The sequence below is a fragment of the Podarcis gaigeae genome, assembly GCF_964106915.1.
Source record: "Podarcis gaigeae genome assembly, chromosome: 14".
Taxonomy (NCBI): domain Eukaryota; kingdom Metazoa; phylum Chordata; class Lepidosauria; order Squamata; family Lacertidae; genus Podarcis; species Podarcis gaigeae.
Genome location: NC_139690.1, coordinates 25,058,955 through 25,086,158, shown reverse-complemented (window position 1 = coordinate 25,086,158; position 27,204 = coordinate 25,058,955). Strand labels below are relative to the sequence as shown.

The window sequence follows — 27,204 nt, the reverse complement described above, 5'->3', positions numbered from 1 at the left end:
CCCATCACTCTTGTTTTGAGGCCTGAAGCAGAATTGTTGGGCCCATGCTATACCTAGCTAGCCTAGGGAATTTGTAGGTCAGCTAACTGACTCTTCCTGTAAGTCAGCAGCCCTTCATAGGAAAAAAGGTTCCTCTACAACAGGAAGTGGAGACCTTCAGTTGTTGAACTACAATGCCAATCCATGCCAGCCAGCACAGCAAATGGCCAGAGATGATGGGAGTTGTAGTTTAGCAAACAACTAGAGGACCACAGATGCCCCAAACCTGTTATATGAAATCAGTAGTCAACATTATGCCCATTTGTGAAGAAAAATAAGTGGGTTTAAATAGAAACGGCAATCACTTCTGTAGTTGGGAGGAGTTTCTGGTCACTTCCATGCAGGGGTGCCCACTTGAATACAATATTGAGGGCCCCCAGGTAAGGCCTGCCCCACATAACAAAACACAGCATGCACACACCATTTGAATGACAATGCCTGTGAACTTGGTGGATCCTGGCCTCCTCAAATATTTTATTGGGGGCCCTGAAGGAAGCTCGGCCCCTATGAGTTGGCTCCAATGCTTCCAAACGATCTGTTTATGCAACACTCCATTCTGATGTGTTTGCTGGGAGGTTAGATGATGTTTCGTTAAGCAAGTCTTACCTCTCCGGTGCATTTTACTATCACTTTCTTTATCACAAAAGTCTATTTTGGGGGGCAGTTTTGTCATGCATGAGTGCCAGATAAACTTTTATTGCACCACCTGCATTTGAAGTATATGGCTGACTCCCAGCCCCAAAATAGCAACTTCATTAGCAAAGGCAGCCTGCTGGCTGCTGCTATTATTCTGAATTTCTGCTGTGGATTGCTTGAGTTTAATCTAACAGCATCCTTTAGATACTGTTTTTACTCCAACTGAAGGAGTAATGTTGGCTGACCATGTATGTTAGGCTAAGAAGCTAAGAGTGCCACCTGTTGGCTTATTGGTGCTACAGCACCGCCAAGAATGTTAGAAACAGTAAAAAAACCCACCATCATGACAAGTGGACTGTGTGTGGAGAGAGAACTTATGTACTGCAAGGGGTTATAGCACTGCACAGTGCATAGAATGCAGGCAAGGGGTTATAGCACTGCACAGTGCATAGAATGTGTCCAAAACTGAGTCAACTTCCACTCATGCAGTTGGGCTCCCTCTAGCTCTGCATCTGCCCACCCCTTCAAGATGCCCCCACATGTGCTGCCAACAGTCCCCCGCCTTTTGCAACAGGTTTTGAGGGTTGCAGGTAAGAGAAAGATTTCTCTTAGCCCAAGACCCTGAGGAGCAACTGTCCCCAAAGCAACACTTTACTCCTCACTCTTACAGGGAAAAGTAAATGGATATAATCTCAAATACCACCCTTGTCAACACAAAGATTGTTCCCTGCTATTGGTGAGGAAGCCAGTGTTTGAAGAAAAACAAAACAATACAATACACAAAGCCGCTTTGTTTCTTCTTGATTATCCTAGCATGTGAAAAATGCAGGGGACTTGTTTTTACACAGACGTTCTTATGCTAATCAGAGTGTAGGTCACAGACACTGTAAGAGTCACAGAAGACCACATCATTCAGATAAACTTATATAAAAAATAATTTATCATTCAATATTGCAGTAAGTGTAGCATTGTTATCTAAGGTAACTTTACAAACCTGCACTTTTGAGTACAAGGATTAATGTACTGTTAACCTAGAAAGCCAGAGAAGATGCCCATATAAATCCCTCTCGCAGAGCTGAAAAGATTATTTCAAGGCTACAGATACTGGGGATGAACACACTGTTCAGGGTAGCCGGAATGAAAACCGTTTGGGAGACCCATAGAGGAGCAATAGTCAAACTCCACCGCCTCTTGACATCTTCCTGTTCCTTCCATCCCTGTTTCAATTGATGGCTACGCAGGGAGACACCAAGACTCAATTTCTGATGCAGAGATGATATGGCGTGGATATGTCTCCAACCCTGCCAGCATAAACAAACACCTGGTTGATTCAGACAGCGTACCAGGCCTTCATTGCTATGTGTTGCGAACATGCAACAGTGTTCCTTGCCGACTCCTTTTCGCTGGGGCTAGCTTGAGTGTTTGGAACCTGCACGTCCCGGGAGTCATTTTGGAATTCTGCTGGAACCAAGGATGTAAGTAGCCATTGTAGAAGTCAGCAGCTGTGAGCTTCTTCTTAAGCACCACAGCTTTAACTCCAACCCAGCCTTCCTGGAGGGGAAAAGAACAAGGTGAAGCTGAGTCTTGGAGAGGTCTCAGCACATCCCACAAGTCCTGAATTCACACAGCAAAAACATGGGGTTGTATCCCACTGACTTACACACTCAAGAAAAGACACATTGAAATCAGTGGAACTAAGTAAAGTTATGCCCATTAACTACAAGATGTTTACTCTGAGAAGGACAAACACTGGATACAATCCATGAAATTCAGTATCCTGTCAGTTCTCAAATCATGTTTAAAAACTCAAGTTACTGTAATGCAATGGGAAGGAGGGATGGATTTAGGAAATGCTTGCGAACTCTGCATAGTTTGATTCTCCAAGCCATTGAGTGGTAAAAGCAAGCAACTTCAACATAAATTTGATTTGCAAAGTGTTCCCCTTACTGCAGCTGCCTGTAAACAGTCTAGTAATAGCAATCTGAGGAAAGAAAAGTGAAAATAATAATAATAATAATAATTTATTATTTGTACCCCGCCCATCTGGCTGGGTTTCCCCAGCCACTCTGGGCGGCTTCCATAGAAACCAAAAATACACTAAAATATCACACATTAAAAACTTCCCTGAACAGGGCTGCCTTAAGATGTCTTCTGAATGTCAGATAGTTATTTATCGCTTTGACATCTGATGGGAGGGCGTTCCACAGGGCGGGTGCCACTACTGAGAAGGCCCTCTGCCTGGTTCCCTGTAGCTTTGCTTCTCGCAATGAGGGAACCGCCAGAAGGCCCTCGGCGCTGGACCTCAGCGTCCGGGCAGAACGGTGGGGATGGAGACGCTCCTTCAGGTATACTGGGCCGAGGCTGTTTAGGGCTTTAAAGGTCAACACCAGCACTTTGAATTGTGCTTGGAAATGTACTGGGAAAAACCACATACAGTGGTACCTCGGGTTACATACGCTTCAGGTTACAGACTCTGCTAACCCAAGAATAGTAACTCTGCTTCAGGATGAGAACAGAAATCGTGCAGCGGCAGCACGGTGGCAGCAGGAGGCCCCATTAGCTAAAGTGCTTCAGGTTAAGAACAGTTTCAGGTTAAGAATGGACCTCTGGAACAAATTAAGTACTTAACCCGAGGTACCACTGTACATACAAACATACCTTGCAACGGATCACCAGTGTCTGCAACTGCTTATGATAGAACACTGATCCTGGGACGGTTCCGTTTTCAGCTGCTAACCTATCTGAACACAAAACACATGTTCTAGACTTAGTTTTCCCACAACAGGTTGTTGTGGAGTTGTGCATGCCCGATGTATCATCAGCCACATAGAACCAGCCCAAATGAAAATATCTTGCGAAGCTTCCAAGTGTTGCTCAAGCTCAGGTTTTAGTAAACATCCAAGGGAAGGTTGCATAACTTGCAGGAAGCCACTCAAAAGGATTTATACTCAGGTCATCCGTATTTGTTATGGAGGCCAACCCAAACAGAGTTCTCTTGGCTGATCTTAGTTGTCACGGTACGGAATCACTGCCTCTACTGAACCCTGCCTCTGCAGGTTGGTTTCTGTTGGTTATAAAAGGCTTTAGAGATCAAAGGCAGGGTCTACATTTATGGCCAGAAGGTAAGATGACACCAAGCTAAAAGGCCACACAGCAATTTGAAACACTCGCAGCAAAGGCAAGGAATGATATATAACTTCAGTTTCACAGAAGTGCCTCCAGTGTTGTGTTTAACTACTTTTTGTGCCATAGCTAACAACCAAAATTGCTGAGATGTATGTACATACCATTGTGGTCATGTAATGTCTCCACTTCCACAAAATCCAAGAGTTTTACAGTAGTACCCATCCAGAGTGTTTGCAGGGGCATCTGAAAAAGGTACAGTAAGGTATCTCAGCCACATATGTTCACACTCATTTCAGCTAAATGAATCCAGAGTTGTCAAACTGTTTTCATGTTCAGTCAGCAATACAAACACAAATTTAGGGCTAGTTTCCGCTTTTTTCTGATGTGTATTAGCAGAAGCATTTCAAATACAAGTAGACTAGGTCAGATGAAAACTAGTTTCCCCAAGGTGTATGAAATTTGAGTGCATTTTAGATTTAAAACAACTTTTAAAAATCAAAGTCAGCATTCACCTGCCAGCCCTGTAGCTTTTTTGGAAATAAGGCATGCAGTTTAAATCTTTGGTAAGCAGGACTTCAAAGGAATCTGAGCAACAAAAAGCTAGTATGTAACTGTGGGTGAACAAGTTGCTCATTTGAAGCTACAGCGAAGTAAAAAGTAAAAAACTGACTAGCATCCACCCCCCCCCCCAAAAAACTAGGCTTTTTTAAATTTTAAAATCCCAGAACAGCTGGTAAGTGGTGGTGTTAACCTGTTTCCTCCAAAGCAGAAGACTAAGAGGTGGGAGAAATTCTCTCCCAAATCAGCATTTAATTATATATAATTGATAAGACAGGCTATTGAAATTCTTTTGTAGCCTAGGATTTTAATGAACCTCTTTGCAACACTGCATTACCATTGCTCCCAAGGCACGATGCATCCTCAGTATCTGCTCAGGAGTTTGTTCTTCCCACTGGATGCAGCTCATTGCAATGCTGGCTTTAGGAGCTTGAAGATAACAAAACAAAATTTAATGGGTGCACTCTGAGTCAAGTTCATGGAGCTAAAGGCTACCAACAGCTTCTAGCCGTGATGGCAATGCTCTCCCTCCACAGTTGGAGCCAGGAAACTTCTGAATGCCAGTTGCTGGAAACCGCAAAAGGGGAGAAGGCTCTTGTGCTTAAGAGAGAACAGTGGCCTGATCCGACTGGCTTGTCTTACATTCTTAACCCTACAGTTCAAATGACTGAACCACCAATATTCTTTCACTGCAATGCATTGTGGTTCCCCCTGCTTCACTTCTTTCCTTGCAAATTGAGGGGCTTTTACCACAGACTGGCCTCTCAGCACCCTCCCTCTCAATGCTGTTGCCCCAAGGTGGAATGGCAATGGGAAAAACTCTGGCCTGTGGGTCTAATGAAACCGGGCAGGGATCCTACTGTGACCAGGCCATTTCACCTATGCCATGCTCACCTGCCCCACATCTGACATGTGTGGCAGGTAAAAATGCAGCTGCACACCAAATTGCTCTTGCTGACAGCTGCCCCCTTTGAAGGTGTGTTGTCAGTGCCAGTCAGCTGTTCGGCACTGACTGCGTGCCTCTTTAAGGTTGTGAACTAATGTCAAAGTGGCCTGCGGGGGAGGTCATGATCCATTTCTTCTGGGCTATCAGAAAGACCAGCTGCCATTCCTGAACTGTGAAAAACTGTAGGCTTGATTGCAATGTGCTCACAAGAACAAACATGAAACATTGGGTACGTACCAAAAGTTGCTCCTTCCTTTGGTTGCTCTGTCTTGTTCCTTAAACTTTCAGGTAGGTTTTTCAGAACAGAAATGAGCTGAAAGGAAGAAAAAAAACCCAAAACATACATCACACAGCATGAAAACAATGTTTTGACTACAATAATAGTGTTACAGTGGTACCTCGGGTTACATACGCTTCAGGTTACATACGCTTCAGGTTACACACTCCGCTAACCCAGCAATAGTGCTCCAGGTTCAGAACTTTGCTTCAGGATAAGTACAGAAATCGGGCTCCGGCGGTGCAGCGGCAGCAGGAGGCCCCATTAGCTAAAGTGGTGCTTCAGGTTAAGAACAGTTTCAGGTTAAGAACGGACCTCCGGAACGAATTAAGTACTTAACCCGAGGTACCACTGTATTTATATTCTGAACTTAGGAAAGTGAGTTTCTCAATGTTCAACTTGTTGTCTCTTAGAAACTGGATGCTTCAACTGACCTGGTTCCCATAACTTGGAATTTCTATGCATCTCGTAAGTTTTCAACTGTTTTAGAGATGCAACTTGGGGGGGGGGGGAGCAGTGTTAACTTACCATACTTGCACCAATTTTGGATAACATGGATTCCAACTCTTTTGCTGAACAACAGGGTGGCACTGCGAATGTTTCCTGCTTGATAATTGGACCTACATCAAACCTAGGAGCACAACACACAACTTTAAGGAACACAGGAAGCTATCACTGGTCCACCTAGCTGAATGCTGTCTATACCAGTGTTTCTCAAACTTGAGCCTCCAGCTATTGTTGGACTAAAACTCCTGCTCGTAGCTAACAGGACCAGTGATTATGGGATTATGGGAGTTGTAGTCCAACACCAGCTGGAGACCCAAATTTGAGAAACACTAGTCTGCACTGATCATCAGAGGCTCTCCAGGATTTCAGGCAGGAGTCTCTCTCAACCCAAACTGGGGAAATCAGAGATCAAACCTGGGACCTTCTGCATGCAAAAAGCAGATGCTCTACCACTGAACTAAAGCCCTTCCCTCTAAGCTTCCCCATTTAAGTGTTTTGCCAACACCCTCAGCAATTTTCAAGTGATCTGTGGGGATGAAGATTTGGGAACCACTGCCTTAATAGTAACACAAAGCAATTTAAGACACTGTGAAGATTACCCAGCACTATGGATGGACTGAACAACTAATTCCATCCCATTTTATGCATTTTCTACACACTTCTTACATAAAATTCATTTACCAGTTAACTGCACATTGTATAAACATCTTTTGCATAGAAAATACAGTCTTGGGTGCATTTTTAGTGCACTGAAAATGCATTGCAAAATCTGGAGAAGTGACTGGGAACTGTGTTTGGGTCCACAAGCAAAGCTGGGAGCACTTGACCACGTCAGCCTGCTTAGAGATGCTGACCAGATTCCTCCCCCATCTCTATTTGGCACCCATGAAATTATGAGTTCCTAAAAAGGACATGTTTGCACCAACATTCTGTTGAATTAAATAGCTATTGTACCTCTTAGGCCTGATCTGCATAATTGTCACCCCAGTAACTGTATCTCCATGGAGCACTGTGTGGATTATTGGTGCTGGGCCTCGCCACCTTGGAAGACAGCTGGGATGGACATTCAGCACACCACTGAATCAGAACATTTGGAAGTTAGAATAGGACCAGTAATTCTGTAACATATATAAGCGAATAGTAACCATTTTGAGAACCCACTTTAAAAAATGCAACTTAGCATTCACTGTAACTGCCCATAGATATAAAAATATAATGTGAAAACTTAGGATTACATAACTATGCATACAGTAAAAAAGGTATTTCCCATTTTTGTATTTTGCTATAACCAGTAAACTGTCCCACTGATAAACAGTGGAAAATATGATCAAGAAAAGTGAAGGATAAGAAAAAGAAAATGAGGGAGTACATGACAACCTGCCTTTAAGTAACATTAAAACTGGCTAATTGGAATTAGCAGGTTGAGATGTAAACACTTTTGATAAATTGACAGAATAAGGAACATCCAAACACTCAGACCTATCAGCTTACTTCTCTCTCTCTCTCTCTCTCTCTCTCTCTCTCCTTGTTGTTTAGAACTTGTCTTGTGAATTGCCCTGAGATCTTTTGATAAAGGGTGGTATATAAATCTAGTAAATATTATTATTATTAATAGACTGATATGTCTTAGATTGCATTCTGTTTACAAATTCCTCCTTCTCAAGATGAGAGGTCATCTTTAACTAGCCTCTGAGAGAACAAAGGAGGTAGCATGGCTACCTTTTTCTTCTTTAGACTAGTTAGTTGAACTAGAATGAGAAACCTTTTCTATCCAAGTTATGCATTTCCTACAATAAACAACTTTATTATTTTCTTACATACAAGCATACCTGTGTGCTTGCAACAAGTAAAGTCTACTCTCTAACCAAGATTCACTAGCCAAATGCAGCTGACTCTGCACACTAAAGGGTTTCAATAGGAAATCAACACAGTTATCCCAATTGGTTCCCCACTGCATGTACAAAGAATTGTACACTGTGCATCAATTTATGGCGAAAGCCCTACATATTTTGCATTTGAAGTTAGAGTACTAAATCAATTCAATTTTAGATTGGCAGTGCCTGTAAAGCAACCCTTATTGAACCCCCTTGGAAAATAATGCATTTGAGAGGGCATTTGTTATTAATATCTTCAGGCACTAAAATCCTGCACATAGTTACATGAAAATACTAGTGTGATTAAGAAGTACAGCCTTTCCCATATTATCCTGCTCCAACCACTTTCCTTTAACACACATCCCAGATTGCAATATAAACAAACTACTCAGCACATTTTGTGTTCACAGCCTTACTATGGAAACTTCAGGATGAGGTCCTCACTGAGCAGGCGCCCAAATGATGCCACCACACCGACATCAAAGTGGTCACACAGACCTACATCTGGCCAGAGGTGGATGGGGAGCTTAAGTTGCTCTGCACAGCTCTTGACAGGGAGACCCTTGGGCAGCTGGGAATGAAGCGTTACCACCTCCAGACGGTCCACAAGATGACCTGACTTGGCCTCTCTGCCACAGAACATAAAAGACAATCATGGAGGACACTGTTAGAAAACAGTGCCAAACTGCTACCACCCCAGTAAATGCCCTCCCACAGGAAGCTCCTTTATACCAGGTCAGGCACTTTGTCTATCTAGCCCGGTATTGTCTCCTTTGACTGGCTGCCGTTCTCCAAGATCTATGGTCTTTCTCATCACCAGAACTGAACCTAGGCCCTTCTCCATACAAAGCATTCACTCTGCCAATTGAGCTAGTCCCTCTTTCCCCACATGTGCTCTCTATCATTCTTATCTCTCCAATGCCTTCTGCACAATGCAAATACCTTGGGGCAGTGAGGGAACCCCACTCCATCTCCATCCTCAAGTCACTCCTCTTTACACTGGCTTTTTGACACCTGATATATACATACCCACACAGTACTGTGATTAACCAACAGAACAGTGTTTTAAATTTTATGTTGCAAAACATTTTGTCTCTTGCCTTAATCAGCTTGCTTTGATAAAAATGAAATGATGCTGTTTCCAAGGTGGCACTTAGGGATCTTTGAGGATGGAATGCTTGGAAGGCCTATATGGACACTCCCTATTCTTTTGATTGCACCAGTTTTAAATTGGTGTTATTATTGTATGTACCTTTAAAATGCTGCAACCCACGGTGGGAAATTGTGCTGAAGGGCAGTTAACGAAAAATAACGATAATGATACCGGTAATAACAGCGAGGTAGCTAATTAATGAGGAATACCATTTTCAAAATGCAGCTGCCGCTGCTACTGTCAGTCAGAACAGCTACTACTGGGTTAGATGGATAAACAGCCATAGTGAGCTGGAAATGGGCAGCTCCTGTTCTTGGAGCTTCTCTTATCCCTTTCACTCGATGCCCTTTCACCCTCTCCCTGTCCCACAAACCATAACCTTTGACCCGGCTCCCGAAGGCCTTTCCCCCCTTCCCTCCTCCACCCTAGAGACCCACCGGGCAGCCTGGAGCGCTAGGAGGGTCTCCGCCGCGAAGCCGTCAGTCCCAAAAAACAGGACCCGCCAGGGCGGCTTTTCCCGCCTCGGAGCCTTCGCGGCTCCCGAAGCGTAGCCCCGCCCCAGGCTCCACCGGCCCCGCCAGGCCCGCAAAATCCGGCCCCTCATGGCCCCTCCGCCGCAGCCCCCACAGACCGCCGCCACCGCCCACCCCGCCTGCGCGCTCCAGAGTCGCGGCGCGAATGACGTATAACCCCGCGCGACACTCCACTTGCGCGTCTGTGGGCGGGGCAACAACTGCTCGGGTCCAAGCTTGGCTCGTCGCGGGGGCTTGTGGGATTGCGGGGCGGTGTTAATGTAGTAACCGCAGCAACCCGGGGCAAGCCGTATCCATGGCAACTGTTCGGGGCCTAGCTCAAGCCCGTCCACTTGTTGCCGCAGTCCCTGCTACTCGCAGGACGTGGAGGAGGGTCGCCTTGTTCTCTCCTGTGCTTCCTTCCTTTCCTTTCCTTTTGATTAAAGATTTTGTTGATTTACAAAAGTGTCTCTCTCTCGTTTTTCCCCCCATGTAACATTTTTACAAATCAGTTTCATTTGTTGAGATATTAGGAAGAAAAGGGGGAAAGAGATAGAGCTGCGCTGCAAGCAGGAGTTCAGGCAGAAAGTATAACCTAAACAAGAAAATAATCATAACAGCTGGAAAAAAAACACTCAGCAGTCCCTATGTCGCAACATGACATTACATAAGACCGTGAAAATAACATGGAAGAAAACGCAGTTGGAAGGACAGTAGATAGGAAACTATAGAAAGAGTAGAAGGGAAGTAAAAGTAAAAGACACAGGATCTAAATAGCTTGAAGGAATATAGATATTATTATTATTCGTCGGTTGCATTAAGCATATCTTACTGCATTGTGGGCAGTACGAGCAAGCAAGGGACCAGCTATTGGCAAATTGGCTGGGAAAATCCGAAGCCTCCGATATTAAATATCTCTTGGATGACAGGTCTAATGATATTTCACTGGCCGTGGCAAAGTTTCTCTCGGAAGTTAAAAGCAACAAGGATCAGCTTGCTTGAGATAAAACAAAATGACCGCCTCTGTTTCTCTCTCTTTTGTGGTTGGCTGTCTTAACTGTATTTTGTTCTGAAATTGTTTGATGGGTCTTTGGATCGCAATAAAGATTTTATTTTATTATTACCTGTTCATGTTTTATATTTTTTGCAATCATTTCTCTTACCATTTTATGCATGGCTCTAACAAAGTGTGTGTTCTTCGAGAAATAGAAAAGCAAATAATTTTTGATTTTTTTAAAAAAAACAAAACAGCAGGGACAGGTGTCGTTGTCCCCCGCCCCTGCGAGGAGATGTCAGTGGTGGTAGGCAGGTGTCACCTGCTGCATCCCTGCCTTCCCTTGCTATTGAAATAGGAATATGAATACCACATTTTCCCACCGACACCATTGTGCTCAAAAGCAGATTGCGGAATAAGTGTCTATGGCCATTTAAACTCTCTCTCTCTCTCCTTGTGGGTGTTATTTTTTGTTTGTTACTATGTTAAGTATTTTTATGCTTTTACAATGTGAACCGCTTAGTCATCCTCGGATGAAGGGTGGTAAACAAATTTGTTGTTGTTGTTTAGTCGTGTCCGACTCTTCGTGACCCCATGGACCAGAGCACGCCAGGCACTTCTGTCTTCCACTGCCTCCCGCAGTTTGGTCAGACTCATGTTTGTAGCTTCGAAGACACTATCCAACCATCTCGTCCTCTGTCGTCCCCTTCTCTTTGTGCCCTCCATCTTTCCCAACATCAGGGTCTTTTCCAGGGAGTCTTCTCTTCTCATGAGGTGGCCAAAGTATTGGAGCCTCAGCTTCATGATCTGTCCTTCCAGTGAGCACTCAGGGCTGATTTCCTTCAGAATGGATAGATTTGATCTTCTTGCAGTCCATGGGACTCTCAAGAGTCTCCTCCAGCACCATAATTCAAAAGCATCAATTCTTCAGCGATCAGTCTTCTTTATGGTCTAGCTCTCACTTCCATACATCACTACTGGGAAAACCATAGCTTTTACTATACGGACCTTTGTTGGAAAGGTGATGTCTCTACTTTTTAAGATGCTGTTGAAGTTGGTCATTGCTTTCCTCCCAAGAAGCAGACGTCTCTTAATTTCGCAGCTGCTGTCACCATCTGCAGTGATCATGGAGCCCAAGAAAGTAAGATCTCTCACTGCCTCCATTTCTTCTCCTTCTATTTGCCAGGAGGTGATGGGACCGGTGGCCATGATCTTCGTTTTTTTGATGTTGAGCTTCAGACCATATTTTGCCCTCTCCTCTTTCACCCTCAATAAAAGGTTCTTTAATTCCTCCTCACTTTCTGCCATCAAGGTTGTGTCATCTGCATATCTGAGGTTGTTGATATTTCTTCCAGCAATCTTAATTCCGGCTAGGGATTCATCCAGCCCAGCCTTTCGCATGATGAATTCTGCATATAAGTTAAATAACCAGGGAGACAATATACAGCCTTGTCGTACTCCTTTCCCAATTTTGAACCAATCAGTTGTTCCATATCCAGTTCTAACTGTAGCTTCTTGTCCCACATAGAGATTTCTCAGGAGACAGATGAGGGGATCAGGCACTCCCATTTCTTTAAGAACTTGCCATAGTTTGCTGTGGTCGACACAGTCAAAGGCTTTTGCATAGTCAATGAAGCAGAAGTAGATGTCTTTCTGGAACTCTCTAGCTTTCTCCATAATCCAGTGCATGCTTGCAATTTGGTCTCTGGTTCCTCTGCCTCTTCTAAATCCAGCTTGCACTTCTGGGAGTTCTCGGTCCACATACTGCTTGAGCCTTCCTTGTAGAATTTTAAGCATAACCTTGCTAGCGTGTGAAATGAGTGCAATTGTGTGGTAGTTGGAGCATTCTTTAGCACTGCCCTTCTTTGGGATTGGGATGTAGACTGATCTTCTCAAATCCTCTGGCCACTGCTGAGTTTTCCAAACTTGCTGGCATATTGAGTGTAGCACCTTAACAGCATCATCTTTTAAAAATTTTAATACTGTAGTTTAGCTGGAATACCATCACTTCCACTGGCCTTGTGCTTTCTAAGGCCCATTTGACTTCACTCTCCAGGATGTCTGGCTCAAGGTCAGCAACCCCACTACCTGGGGTGTACGAGACATCCATATCTTTCTGGTATAATTCCTCTGTGTATTCTTGCCACCTCTTCTTGATGTCTTCTGCTTCTGTTAGGTCCTTACCACTTTTGTCCTTTATTATGGCAATCTTTGAATGAAATGTTCCTTTCATATCTCCAATTTTCTTGAACAGATCTCTGGTTCTTCCCATTCTGTTGTTTTCCTCTATTTCTTTGCATTGCTCGTTTAAGAAGGCCTTCTTATCTCTCCTTGCTATTTTTTGGAAATCTGCATTCAATTTCCTGTATCTTTCTCTATCTCCCTCGCATTTTGCTTGCCTTCTCTCCCCCACTATTTGTAAGGCCTCATTGGACAGCCACTTTGTTTTTTTGCATTTCCTTTTCATTGGGATGGTTTTCGTTGCTGCCTCCTGTATAATGTTGCCAGCCTCCATCTCTAGTTCTTCAGGCACTCTGTCTAGCAAATCTAAATCCTTAAACCTGTTCCTCACTTCCACTGTGTATTCATAAGGGATTTGATTTAGATTGTATCTTACCGGCCCAGTGGTTTTTCCTACTTTCTTCAGTTTAAGCTTGAATTTTGCTATAAGAAGCTGATGATCTGAGCCACAGTCAGCTCCAGGTCTTGTTTTTGCTGACTGTATTGAGCTTCTCCATCTTTGGCTACAGAGAATATAATCAATCTGGTTTTGATGCTGCCCATCTGGTGATGTCCACGTGTAGAGTCGTCTCTTGTGTTGTTGGAAAAGCGTGTTTGTGATGACCAGCTTGTTCTCTTGACAGAACTCTATTAGACTTTGCCCTGCTTCATTTTGCTCTCCAAGGCCAAACTTGCCAGTTGTTCCTTTTATCTCTTGATTCCCTACTTTAGCATTCCAATCCCCTATAATGAGAAGAACATCCTTCTTTGGTGTCACTTCTATAAGGTGTTGTAAGTCTTCATAGAATTGGTCAATTTCAGTTTCTTCCGCACCAGTAGTTGGTGCATAAACTTGGATTACTGTTATGTTAAAAGGTCTGCCTTAGATTCATATCGAGATCATTCTGTCATTTTTGAGATTGCATCCCAGTACTGCTTTCGCCACTCTTTTGTTGACTATGAGGGCCACTCCATTTCTTTTGCGGGTTTCTTGCCCACATTAGTAGATATGATGGTCATCCGAACTGAATTCGCCCATTCCCGTCCATTTTAGTTCACTGATGCCCAGGATGTCAATATTTATTCTTGCCATCTCATTTTTGACCACATCCAACTTACCCAGGTTCATGGTTCTTACATTCCAGGTTCCTATGCAATATTTTTCTTTACAGCATTGGACTTTCCTTTCGCTTCCAGGCATATCCGCAACTGAACGTCCTTTTGGCTTTAGCCCAGCCGCTTCATCAGCTCTGCATCTACTTGTACTTGTCCTCCGCTCTTCCCCAGTAGCATGTTGGACGCCTTCCGACCTGAGGGGCTCATCTTCCAGCGTCATAACTTTTATTTGCCTGTTGTCTTTGTCCATGGTGTTTTCTTGGCAGGGATACTGGAGTGGCTTGCCGGTTCCTCCTCCAGGTGGATCACGTTTGGTCAAAACTCTCCACTATGACCTGTTCATCTTGGGTGCCCTGCTCGGCATAGTTCATAGCTTCTCTGAGTTCTTCAAGCCCCTTCGCCATGGCAAGGCAGTGATCCATGAAGAGGATAAAAAATTTAATACATATCTTTCTAATGTCAGAAAGACATTCAAGCTAACGATTTAGGAGTGTTAATAAGTTAAAATATGCAGTGTTAAAGGATAAACATAGAACATCATGGAGGGAGGGATGGGAAGTCAACGGATTAATTAAACGTATTGTTGATGGTTATGTAAACTTTTGAAAACAAAATAAAATGCTTCAAAAATAAATAAATAAATAAATACAGCAGCCACAATTATAACATATTTCTATATAACATTGTCAGTTCAGACCTATACTTTTAAAGAACTGTTTCTGAGAGAATGCTTTTGTTTTACACTGAAGTGTTCAAAAGGGGTTTGGGGTTTTTTGGGGTTTTGCTAATCTTAACAAAAAAAAATTAAGGAAATCCATCTTTAGGGACAACTTCACCAACACCGTCAGAGGCTGCAGGGCAAGCGGGGCAACTGCAGGGGTCCCACTTCAGGGGCTTCTGTCACCTAAGGCCTCACCCTGCATGGGCATACTTTACAAATAAAGTAAATAAATAAAAATACTTAACTAGCTGACCAATTGTGCCCCCCCAAACATAATGTCTGTGCCCCCCCATAAATCCTGGCTACACACATATCATCCTGTCTTAATGGTTGGGCTGGCCATCCATTTTGGCTTGCAGGCAGCACTAGTTATTCTCTAACCAGGCAGGGATCTGAGGTCAAAGACACTGAAGACACAAGGTAATATCTACAAGAACTGATAAACAACCTGAAATATACTAAATCCCAGATTGCAGTTTCTTCCTAGATATATCAAGGGTGAAATTCACCTTTGCAACTATGTTCCTGATGAGTAATCTTTTGGGCAAGAATACAGCAGGCCTTTGCTTGCAGTAAACTTTGCCTAGGCTGGTATTTAGAAAAGGCACTAGGGAGTGTGCCAAGCAAGGCCAGTGAAGGGTGTAGGAAGAGGGGGTGTGCGCTGAGTGGGGGTCCCAGGGACCAGATAGAGGCCCACACCTGAGGTTTCCCACCCCTGTGTTAAACGGCAAGAATTGAAATGGGTAGTCAACTCAGTGCCCTCCAGATGTGCCATATTTCTTTAACATTGCCAATTCTAGCTGCGGCTGATGGGAGTTGTAGTCCACAACATCTGGAGAGTACTACATTTACTACATCTGGCTTAAAACCTCTGAATTCTAATGGTTCCATTACAGCAGCTCCTCTGAACTTTGTATCCTTCTAGAATTCAAAGCATTCAGATGGTTTGAACTTCAACTCCAATAAGCCCCCACTCAGCATTGGGATACCAGTGGTCCAACTAGCCTTGTCTTTCCTCTGCCAACAATAAGGGTTTACCCACACTTACCTTTCGCCCGTGCTTAAAAGCTCAATGTCCAAGCCATGGGTGTAACCAGGATTTTTGTTAGGGGGTGAAAGGAGCTTTCTTTAGGAAATCAAAGTTGCCCCCCTGTCCCCTCCCCCTGGCTACATCCATGGGTACACGGGATGGGGAGGAAATGGGGAAGAAATGAAGCGACAAGCAGCCTTTCATGTGAACAACTCCAAATCCTTACCTAGTTTGGAGTGAGGGATCGATTATTTTTATTTTGGGACTGCTCTTTTGTGCAAGCATGGTAGATCAGAAAAGGTGTATGTGCACATGCAAACAAATACCCAAGTATCTCAGCTTTCCTGGCTTGGAGCAACACACACACACACAGCTGCTGTTTTGTGCAAATCTGGTAGATTGAGAAAGTTATATTTAAAAAAAAAGGCTCGCCAGAGCAGCTTCGTCACGCTGGCCACATGACCCGGAAGTGTCTCCGGACAGCGCTGGCCCCCGGCCTCTTAAGTGAGATGGGCGCACAACGCTAGAGTCGGACATGACTGGCCTGTACGGGCAGGGGTACCTTTACCTATTAAAAAAAAAAGTAAAGGTGTGTGCTTACAGGTAAACAGATACCAGTGTGCAAAGCCAGCCCACCTCTGCTAGAGAAGCAGTCCCAGTATAGGTGCTGATTTCCTACTGATTTCTTGCAAGATCTTGCAAGATCTCATCAAAGTCTTGCAAGAGCAAAAGGAGAGCAAAGGATCTCATGAGATTTGAGTGAGATCTTGCAAGCTCCTTCAGGGAATCGGTGCCAATGCCAGCACCGCTTCTCCACAAGTGGCAGAGGTGGCTTGGTGGTACAGCTGCAGTGCCACCGGCAGGTGGTGCCATGGTGGTGAGTGTCCCACTGGTGGTGGTGGTGGGGCAGAGCAGGGTAACATTTCCTGTTTTGCCTCAAGTGGCAAAATGGGACTTACTACCTCAGGATTCCAGAACTTACAGCTGTCAGTTCTAAGGGAAGGCAGGCAAGGACCCACAGCCCAGGTGGGACTTGTTAGCTCAGGAAGGAGCTGTGTGATTCCTCAGCTGGAATAGGCTCAGGACAGGTGAGGGTCACATGCCTCATCAAGCCCAGATTATACAAAAGGAAAGCTGTCGTGGCCAGGCCAGCTTCCGTTGACGCCAGTGTCCATTTAGTCCATGGCTAGGCAAACTAAGGCCCGGGGGCCAGATCTGGACCAATCACCTTCTAAATCTGGCCCGCGGACGGTCCGGGAATCAGTGTGTTTTTACATGAGTAGAATGTGCCCTTTTATTTAAAATGCATCTCTGGGTTATTTGTGGGACATAGGAATTTGTTCATTCTTTTTTTCCAAAATATAGTCCGCCCCCCCCCCCACAAGGTCTGAGGGACAGTGGACCGGCCCCCTGCTGAAAAAGTTTGCTGACCCCCGATCTAGTCCATTGACTAAAAGGTATGCATTGTTCATTACCGCTAGCTGAAGGACTTTGTGCTGTATAGATAAGCTTATAATTATTATCCACAGTGAGAGAAAGATAATGCAGTCTGCTTTCCTCCAAATTTGTGCCATGGTTTCATTTCATGATGACAGAAAAGTAATTTCTTTTTCCCAGAGGGAAAAAAAATCCACTGTGGACTCTTTTAAGTGAGCAGGGTAACAAGTCAATAAATGATGAAGCCCCAGCTTGTGGCTTGGGGGTGAGTTTATTCACCTTTGGTTTGGAGCTGTGGGTGTGGACAGCTCAGGGACTTTAGAAATTCCTCTCTTCTGTGCTTAGCTCCAGCGGTCCTTGGCTATAGCACAGGAGAATGAATGAGTGTGTGTGAGTAACAACAGCCTTTGCAACCAAAGAGTCAGTGCTGAGATTCTCACAACCGACCCCAGGCACTGAACAGCCTAGAGGGGCAGCATCTTCAGAAAGCGGATTCAACATAACACTATCTTCCCATTGATTCCTGAGCACAAAGGGCATACTTTCGGGTAAGATCATTCTTAAATGTTTGCAAAGGGGAATGGGATGAAACCAAGAAGGTGTGTTAGAGAGGGGAAGAAGGTAGTTGGTTTCTAAGAGGAGAACACTATTATTTCTGTATGTTATGGTTATGTTCAGGGAAGTTTTTAATGTATGACATCTTAGTGTATTTTTGGTTTTTGTGGAAGCCACCCAGAGTACCCCAGCCAGATGGGCAGGGTACAAATAAATTATTATTATTATTATTATTATTATTATTATTATTATTATTATTATTTATTTCTAATTGCTTAATATACTTTTGAATTGTTATTCATTTGATATGTTGTGAGCCACTTAGGGGAATAATTTTCTGGGAAAGTGGCATACAAATGAACAGATGGTGATGATGATAACTAGAGCTCAGATTTGCAGTTTGGGCCCCCAGTTCCCAGATGTCAAAGAGATCACTCTGACTCCTCAGTGGGAAGGTAACGCATTTTGCCAAAGCTTGGAGACATTTCTGTCCAGAGTTCCTTGAAAAGTTCTTAAGCTTTATAACGGGGATGGGGGGGCAAGGTAGTGCCCTCCAGATGTTGGTGGACTCCAACTCCCATCATCCCTGACCACTGGTTGTGCTGGCTGGGGTTGATGGGAGTTGTAGTCCATCAACATCTGGAGGGCACATCCCTCTTTGGCCCAGCTTTGCATCCTCCTTGAGTGTCTTTGCCCAATTGGACTGTGTCTTTGTACTGGAGAATCCCTCTTGCTTGCCTGAATAGAGGACAGAGAGGGGTGTGGTGAGTGAATATAAAACTAGCCCCACAAAATGTAAAATTTACATTTGTTGCCCTACCCACCTTTGCTTCTGCCCCCACTCACCATAAGCATGTGGACCCCAAAAGGCTGGCCAGAAGGGAACGTGGCCCTCAGGCTGAGGACAGCTCCCTTTCCTATCTAACTTTTTGGTGTACTCCTCTTCTTTTGCACTTAAGTCTCCCTGATTGAGAAAGGCATTCTGCAAACCCACACCATATATTTTAAGTACATTGTTTCCCCCAATGAATCCTGGGACTGGTAGAAGAAGAAGAGTTTGGATTTGATATCCCGCCTTTCACTCCCTTTAAGGAGTCTCAAAGCAGCTAACAATCTCCTTTCCCTTCTTCTCCCACAACAAACACTCTGTGAGGTGAGTGGGGCTGAGAGACTTCAAAGAAGTGTGACTAGCCCAAGGTCACCCAGCAGCTGCATGTGGAGGAGCGGAGACTCGAACCCGGTTCTCCAGATTACAAGACTACCGCTCTTAACCACTACACCACACTGGCTCTCTCTCACTGGTAGCTGCAGTTCCTTAAGGGTGCTGAGAACAGTGGCTCTGTGAGGACTAAACTACAGTTCCCAGGATTCTTGTGGGGGGCGGGGTAAACCCTGATTGTTAAAGTGGTATGTATGCTGTGGTTGTCACTACACAGACATATAGAGCCATGCGCAGCTTATAACACTCTTTTCTGTCTCTATAACTGGAATAACCTCTTTTGGCCATGAAATGTGAACTTTGACCTGCTATGAGATTAAATCTGGGGGAATGTAGCAAGAGGGAAAGTGATAAAGGAGGTCACTAACCGCAAGGATGTGTGTTCTTTGCCCTGGGTAGAAACTCCTTGATAGTGATGACTCAGAGCTAGTGGGTTAGCAGCCAACTGAGGCTTTCTATGTTTGTGGCTCAGCTTGAGAGGCAGTGATGCTTCTGAATACCAGTTGCTGGAAACCACAGAATGGGAGAGGGCTCTCGTGCTCAGGTCCTGCTTGCTGGTTTCCCACAGGCATCTGGTTGGCCACTGTGAGAACAAGATGCTGAACTGAATGGGCCATTGGCCTGATCCAGCATGATATTCTTCTACTGAACATCTTTAAAATGAACCTGTGTCAGAAATGTTGCTGTGGATGGGAGGAATGCAGATTTAAAAACTTAGTGGCTGGAGTGCTTTGTGAAAATTTGATTGTGCACCCAGAGGTGTAGCATAAGGTTACCAGATTTTTTTCAATGAATCTGGAGACACTTTTCAGCTTCCTACTAAACAGATGGATTTTGTCAAGGGACTGATTTGTAAATCCAGGGACTGTCCCTGGGAAACGGGGACGTCTGGTAACCTTAGTGTAGCAGCCTCCGCCATCGTCTTGGGTAGACCCAAGTTGTTGAATACTACAGATCCCCATGCCACCCAAAAGACCCCCCATAGTGCCCTATGGCCCCCCGGTGTAGACCGCCCCCTCCCCCCTGGCTACTGTGTGTACCTGTGTGTAGTGGAATGGAATGGAATGGAAACATGTTTTCCTCTTCAAAACTTGTGGGCTTCGCTGCAATTAGACCCTGTCTCTTGTGATGCTGTCCATTTTCAGAATATCAATAATCTGTACGCATATAAGCATCTTGGTTCCCTTCCCCCATCTAGGTTCTATTTGAAGATCCTTTAAAGAAGACTTGGAAGAGTTCCTGTGCCATCATGAACACTTTCTGGGCAATCCTCTGTTTTGTGGTGTATGGTAAGTGTAGGGATGTGTATAGAAACTAGGAGAGGATATATTTCTTAGGTATCATCCTTCCTTACTCACATTTGTGAGTTCAGCAGAGTACACCCCTTTGTCAGCAAAAATAAGGAAGCTGTTGATAAGCTAGCTTTCGCTTTTTTATTTAAGTAATCCGAGATGCTTTGCTGCAGACTGGATTTCCTGGTATTTACCCTTTAAAACAATAAACATGCAAAACAGTCTTCTTATAAGTAAAGAAAGGTTTACTCACCCAGTTTCACAGTAGCAGTCTCGAGGCAGGCTTAAAATGTAGTTCCAGACCTATATTATAGTTTAATTAGGATTGGAGTCTGAGCTGCGGCTCAGATTCAGCATGTGCCCTACATCCCTAGCAACTGAAGAAGCATCAAAGAGAAGAGAGCAGATAGCAGGGATGGCAGAGATCAGATAGCAGGTTGCGCCCCATTACCTGGCTGGACAAAGTGGGAGTGGCTGTCACAGGGACCCAGTGAGATCCTCTGTGTGTGTGTGCCTTTCTAGCAATCAGAAGTCGTTGGTTTCGACTGCCTTGTTTTAGATATCCCAAAGTAAGCTCATTGCTCTGCAAAAGTTTTACAGTGGTACCTCGGGTTAAGTACTTAATTCGTTCCGGAGGTCTGTTCTTAACCTGAAACTGTTCTTAATCTGAAGCATCACTTTAGCTAATGGGGCCTCTTGCTGCTGCCGCGCTGCTGGAGCACGATTTCTGTTCTCATCCTGAAGCAAAGTTCTTAACCCGGGGTACTATTTTCAGGTTAGAGGAGTCTGTAACCTGAAGAGTATGTAACCTGAACTGTATGTCACCTGAAGAGTATGTAACCCGAGGTACCACTGTATACCATAATGGCATTTAACACCTCCTTGGTAACTTCTGGTTTATAATTGCTCTTAATGGAAAAGTAATCATGACAAAGGGAGTATAGGAACATAAGAAGAGCTTGCTAGATTTGGCCAAAGATCCATCATACTGTGCTCACGGCAGTCAACCAGATGCCTGTGAGAAACCCACAAGCAGGACCCAAATACTCTCCTCCCAAGTAGTTTCCAGCAAGTGGTATTCAGAAGTATTGCTGTCTCCTACCTTGGAGGCAGAGAGTAGCCACTGTAGCTACCAGCCATTGATAGCCTTATGCTCTGTGAATTTGTTCAATCCTCTTTGAAAGCCATCCAAATTGGGGGCCATCACTGCCCCCTGTGGAAACGAGTTCCACAGTCTAACTGTGCACTGCATGAAGAAGTCCTTTCTTTTCTCCGCCTGAATCATCCGATATTCAGCCTCATTGGATGTCCATGAGTTTGAGGGACAAAAACTTTTCTCTATTCATTTTTTCCCTGCCATGCAGGATTTTGTAAACTTCTACCATGTCGCCTCTCACTTGCCTTTTCTAAACTAAAAAGCCCCAAATGCTGCAATCTTTCATTGTAAAGGAGTAGCTGCATCCTCTTGATCAGTTTGGTTGCTCCTCCACATGCAGCTGCTGGGTGACCTTGGGCCAGTCACACTTCTCTGAAGTCTCTCAGCCCCACTCACCTCATAGAGTGTTTGTTGTGGGGGAGGAAAGGAAAGGAGATGGTTAGCTGCTTTGAGACTCAAATCCAAACTCTTCTTCTTCTTCTGAACCTGTCCCAACTCTACAATACAGTGGTATCTCTGGTTAAGAACTTAATTCGTTCCAGAGGTCCGTTCTTAACCTGAAACTGTTCTTAACCTGAGGTACCATTTTAGCTAATGGGGTCTCCTGCTGCCACTGTGCCGCCACCGCACAATTTCTGTTCTTATCCTGAAGCAAAGTTCTTAATGCGAGGTACTACTTCCGGGTTAGTGGAGTCTGTAACCTGAAGCGCCTGTAACCTGAAGTGCCTGTAACCCGAGGTACCACTGTATCCTTTTGAGATGAGGCAACCAGAACTGTACACAGCATTCAAAAAGTGGTTGCAACATTGATTTGTGTAAAGGCATTATGATACCAACAGTTTTATTTTCAATTCCTTTCCTAATGAACCCTCACATGGAATCTGCATTTTTCACAGCTGCCACACACTGGGTCCAATATATCTGGAGAGGACCAGGTGGGCGTTGGCTGTTCTAGTTCCCTTAAGTATAGACATGGGAGAATCTTTAGTCTAAAATTGCCTTTATTTGGCTCTTCTCTGTTTGGCCTGCATGGTTAGGGTTAGACAATAGCTTAGTCTTAGACAGGGCTGGATTTAGGTTTGATGAGGCCTTAAGCTACTGAAGGTAATGGGGCCCTTTATATGTCTAGTTGTCCTTTGTCAACAACAAATTGTCACTGTTTTTTGTGTTGAATATATGCTATATGGTAATTTATGGACCTAATAAGTATCTAAAGCCATTTGCACATAACAAAAAATGTATTTTATCAAAGTAATTGTTGAACTGAAATACAATTAAGAAGAAGTATATTAATAGTGATTTTTTTTGGGGGGGGAGCCAAGAGAGTGGGGACCTAAGCTATAGCTTGTTTAGCTTATACGTAAATCCGGCACTGGTCTTAGAGAAAATGATCTGTTATCTATTTGTGATATAATAGATGCCTTACACAGCACTTGAAGATAAATCTTTACTCATATTCATGTGTGTTTGTGTGAGAGTGTGTGTATGCAATGTTTATCTTCCTTGAGTCCAAGAGAGGGTTTAGTCATTTTGCTTTCAAAACTCCACAGCTGTGCATAAGTTATTAATCCAAACCTTGCCTGTTCTCAGAAACTCCTCCAGACAGTATCTGCTTGAAGTCACCCCACTCAACATTCTCAGTCAAAAAATCAACTAACGGAATAATCAACCAACTGCCAACTGCCTCCTCCTGTCTTTAACACTATTCACTATATGTGTACAATGCAATAGAGTACAAATACTAGCATGATCTGTCTCTGTCGCATCTCAGCCTGGTCCAATATCTTGTACTGGGATTAAAGAATGTCAAGTGAGACAGCTGGGAAAGGCACTTCCATTTCAGGATCTGAAGAGCCTCTCTCAACCTGAAACAAACAGTCCAGGCCAGTGAATGAAACAATTGTCAGAAAGCTCTATAGACGCGCAGGCACTCACAACCTGGGAAATTATGAACTGTCCAATGCATTAACCAGATTTAAAACCCAGTCATGGGTTGTGTGTCCAATGTAGCACCAAATTTATGTCACTTAGTGGTATACAGTAAACCCGCAATTTACGCAGGGGTTACATTCCAGAGATTGGACCCGAAGCTAAAATTGTGTATAGTTAAAACACATCTGGTTCAGTGGCGGGTGGGATTGTCCAATTCATCTCCCCCCCTGGAACTCCACTCCCTTTCTGTTTTTTAAATTTTGTGCCACACGTGTAAAGCTGAATGAGCACAAGTTAAATTCGCGTAAGTTTTGGGCTTACTATAGTTGCTCCGTTGATGTCCAGTGGTACCTCGGGTTACATATGCTTCAGGTTACATACGCTTCAGGTTACAGACTCCACTAACCCAGAAATAGTACCTTGGGTTAAGAACTTTGCTTCAGGATGAGAACAGAAATCGTGCTCCGGCGGCGCGACGGCAGCAGGAGGCTCCATTAGCTAAAGTGGTGTTTCAGGTTAAGAACAGTTTCAGGTTAAGAACGGACCTCCGGAACGAATTAAGTACTTAACCCGAGGTATCACTGTACTGTTTTGCACCAGTGTAACAAAGACGTTGCACCAGTAGGTTGCTGTTCACCTTGTTGCACAGTAGAACACACAATCAGTTGTGCAGCAAGTTTCCATTGGCACAGCTGCTGTGTTGGAGTCCTCTGCTGCGTGACATTAAAACTCATCTGTTCACTAGCACGAAAGCCCTGGCGCTAGTGGACAGAGAATGTTGGGCACAGCTCCATGTCATGATGGGCTGGTTCTGGTTACATTCCCATAACCTGTTGCCTTCCAGAGGCTTTGGATTCCAGCTCCCATCAGCCCCAGCCAGCAGGGCCAATGGTCAGAGGTAACAGGAGTCGCAGTCCAAATAATGTGGAGGACACTGGGTTGGGAGGTGGCTGAGTTGCAGTGTTGTTTTAAAGGATAAATACAGAACCAAGGGACAGTGTTTGATAGTCATTACAGCCCAGGGTTAAAGCTATGGCTGGAAACTCATTTTGTGCTGTTCTCTCATCCAGCAGTGAACACAGACCTGAGTGGACACTCTGCCCTGGCTATGTCTAGCCCACACGCTCAAGATCTCCCAGAGATCAGCGGTAAGCCTGAAACAGAAGAGATGCCTTCAGCGATGCTACAGGAGCTGCTGTGGTTTTTTCGGAGAGAAGAATGTGAGTTCTCACAAAGATAGCTGTGGCGTTTGCCCTCCTAGGTGACATCATGCTGGGTCATAAGGAAGGGGTTAAATGAGTGTCAAGTGATTGGCAAGTGGGAACCCAAGGGGAGGAGTTAGAGTTAGTGTTGTTAAGGAGTCAGTGGATGTTAGAGAAGAGAGAGGGAGGATAAGTCTGTGGGTTGGGATAGTTTGATGTGAGAGAGTGAGAGAATCTGTTAAGGGGAGTCAGATAGACAGTTGAGATAATCAGTCAAAAGTTATTAGGAAGGTATAGGCCATTAAAGAAACTAAGATTAAGAAACTGACAAGAAAAATTATCTGAAACCATAAACTTGTTAATGCTTATAAAATAAACTTGTTTATTTGGTTTAATGTTAACAACTGTCTGGACTCCGTGTGTACCGGAGAGAAATGGGTTGGTGACAGCGGGGAAGCAATCACAGTGGTGGCACAGGGATCAATAGACTGTCAAACGTCCTGGGTCCCTGTGTGATCACCACAATAGGCTTGTTGCAGAATTGTCACTGATGAGTGTTGCAGGCCCTAGGGCAGTTCCCACATTACACATTCTGTGTAATAGCTGAGCTGTACACTTACAGAGCTTTTCACATATAACCTTCAACGAGTGCACAACCTGCGCATGCAACAGTTGAGGTGTACAAGTTTTCAATACAATGTGTGAAGAGTCTTTCTAAGACTCAGAGTGTGGAGACTGAGAGCCCAGGGTGAAGCTTAGAGAGTGAATTAACAGTCAATCTCTCTTCCCAGGGAACTCTGGGAATGGTAACTCTTGAGGGGAACAGGTCTCCTAGCAACTCTCAACACCCTTAAGAAAACACAGTTCCCAGAATTCCTTGGTGGAAGCCGTGACTATTTAAAGTGGTACGATAGTGGTTTAAATGTATAATGCAGATGGAGCCCATGTTGGAAAGGCAGAAAGGGTGGGACAGGCTGTGAGAGAGACAGCCGGACAGCAACTCTCAGGAGCTATTGACCCATATTATCATAGCTCCCTGTTTTCTCTTGCAGCAACGACATGGAATTACTGCATTCTCGGCCTTTCAGTGCTGGTTCTGCTTGTAGGCATAGTCCTCTTGTGGAAAAGTATTGCAGCAAACAGGTAAGGATAATGCCAGAATGGAGGGTTCTTATGTAATTCTCTCCTCAGCTAGGCACTTCGGCTTGCAGAGTTGGAGCTGGAGATGAGGAAGAAATTTGGTTCAGCTTATCGTATTTTTCGCTCTATAAGATGCACCAAACCATAAGACGCACCTAGTTTTTGGAGGAGGGAAACAAGAAAAAAAATATTCTGAATCTCAGAAGCCAGAACAACAAGAGGGATCGCTGCACAGCAAAAGCAGCGATCCCTCTTGCTGTTCTGGCTTCTGGGATAGCTGCGCAGCCTGCATTCGCTCCATAAGACGCACACACATTTCCGCTTACTTTTTAGGAGGGAAAAAGTGATTCTTATAGAGCAAAAAATACGGTACCTTTCAATACAAACTTACCTCATTTACACTTCCTGAAAACAATACTTGAAAGGAAATGCAGCTAGCCTTCAAAATTGGCATGTTTCTGAACTTTTTCATATGTTTCTCAGGATTCTTTGGGAAAAGCCATAACTTTTCAATGTGGTGTGATAGTGCAGAAGGGCTGCAAGTTGGAGCTGTGCAGAAGCACCAGCCATGTAGCCTGAATACTGTGCATGTGTCTCTGCTACAGACTTAAATGGGTTTGAGCCATTTTCTATCCCCAGGAAACCTTGAGAAATAGTTTTCATTCTCTTCCTGCCTCAAAATTAATCTGAGCCTGATGAATTTATTTTATTTATTTCTTCTCCTCCCATCCTGCTAGAGCTCAGAAGATTGCCCTCATGCACCAAGAAGGGTATGTAGCTGGCCAGCCTGATGAGACGGAAATGAAGCAAGCTTTTGTGCCTTTGAAGGAAGATAACAACTCTGGTCCCCCCCCAGAGAACTTCCTTCCAAAAGTAGAAAATGAAGGGCAGGTGACGATCCATTGGAAGGATGGGAACGTTACAACCATGTTTGCAGATGCGCCGGAAGAAGATGCATAGGGTTACACAAGATTGCCATTAGTTTTTTGGAAATTGGGTTTCTAAGCCCAGCAAAATTCATCAACTGGACCCAAAGTAGCTGCAAAGGGGAGAGGTATTAATGTTACATGTGGTGCAAGGTACCAAATTGACCATTTCTACTCATACAGTGGGTGTAATTATAATTTAAAAGTGCTCCTTCAGATTTTCTTTACAAGGGGTTTGAGATGAAAAGAGAAAGTAACTCAAAAGTTCCATGGTCTGCTGTACATCAAGGAGTGGAGGGCAGGTATTATTCTGTACATCTGTGTGATCAGTAAATGCTTTCCATATTTTCTTAATTTACTATTTGTCCCCTTGTTACATTTTGTGTGTGTTCATTTCTCTAAAAAGGCACATTGCCAAACTTTTTGGTACCACAGGTCAATATTGTTTACATTCCAAAGGGTCTTCCAGTTCTGAGCTACATCTGCTTGTGCGGGGGGAAGGAAGCGTTAAGATGATCAGCATGTATAAAGACTGAGCTATCTTAAGCCCGTTATGTCAGTACCCCTTGCATCTGTTTTGTTTTTCTTTATCTTTAATTTGCATTTTCGAAAAAGCTTAGTAAAGGGAAAAAAGAG

General features: G+C 44.1%; 2 protein-coding genes and 1 long non-coding RNA gene across 3 annotated transcripts in view; 2 read left to right on the top strand and 1 right to left on the bottom strand.

The window, feature by feature from the left end:
- Positions 1 to 27,204, top strand: part of LOC310831985 — a 372,207-nt gene that overhangs the window by 310,971 nt on the left and 34,032 nt on the right. The gene's annotated exons all lie outside the window — the stretch shown is intronic.
- MTFMT (mitochondrial methionyl-tRNA formyltransferase) lies at positions 1,598 to 9,791 on the bottom strand. Its single transcript, XM_083713230.1, has 9 exons — positions 9,554 to 9,791; positions 8,380 to 8,592; positions 7,044 to 7,166; positions 6,111 to 6,213; positions 5,543 to 5,618; positions 4,697 to 4,788; positions 3,963 to 4,044; positions 3,334 to 3,416; positions 1,598 to 2,226 (listed from the first exon to the last, which is right to left on the bottom strand). The coding sequence occupies exons 1-9, from the start codon at positions 9,718 to 9,720 to the stop codon at positions 2,032 to 2,034; spliced, it is 1,134 nt and encodes a 377-aa protein (XP_083569356.1). The 5' UTR covers positions 9,721 to 9,791; the 3' UTR covers positions 1,598 to 2,031.
- SLC51B (SLC51 subunit beta) lies at positions 10,355 to 26,926 on the top strand. The gene is made up of 7 exons (XM_083713305.1): positions 10,355 to 11,165; positions 14,387 to 15,211; positions 17,492 to 17,694; positions 20,119 to 20,209; positions 24,371 to 24,520; positions 25,555 to 25,645; positions 26,380 to 26,926. Exons 4-7 carry the CDS (start codon positions 20,170 to 20,172, stop codon positions 26,600 to 26,602), a joined length of 504 nt encoding a protein of 167 aa, XP_083569431.1. The 5' UTR covers positions 10,355 to 11,165; positions 14,387 to 15,211; positions 17,492 to 17,694; positions 20,119 to 20,169; the 3' UTR covers positions 26,603 to 26,926.

What these genes read in the sequence shown, in the direction of transcription:
- MTFMT (XM_083713230.1), bottom strand. Translation starts at nt 9,720, where the DNA reads ATGAGGGGCCGGATTTTGCGGGCCTGGCGGGGCCGGTGGAGCCTGGGG. An exon ending in CTAGCGCTCCAGGCTGCCCG is followed by an intron (nt 8,593 to 9,553) that starts GTGGGTCTCTAG and finishes GTTCTGTGGCAG; the next exon opens with AGAGGCCAAGTCAGGTCATC. An exon ending in GACATTACATGACCACAATG is followed by an intron (nt 3,417 to 3,962) that starts GTATGTACATAC and finishes TTTTGTGTTCAG; the next exon opens with ATAGGTTAGCAGCTGAAAAC.
- SLC51B (XM_083713305.1), top strand. Translation starts at nt 20,170, where the DNA reads ATGAACACTTTCTGGGCAATCCTCTGTTTTGTGGTGTATG. An exon ending in CCTCTGTTTTGTGGTGTATG is followed by an intron (nt 20,210 to 24,370) that starts GTAAGTGTAGGG and finishes TCTCTCATCCAG; the next exon opens with CAGTGAACACAGACCTGAGT. An exon ending in GTTTTTTCGGAGAGAAGAAT is followed by an intron (nt 24,521 to 25,554) that starts GTGAGTTCTCAC and finishes TTTCTCTTGCAG; the next exon opens with CAACGACATGGAATTACTGC.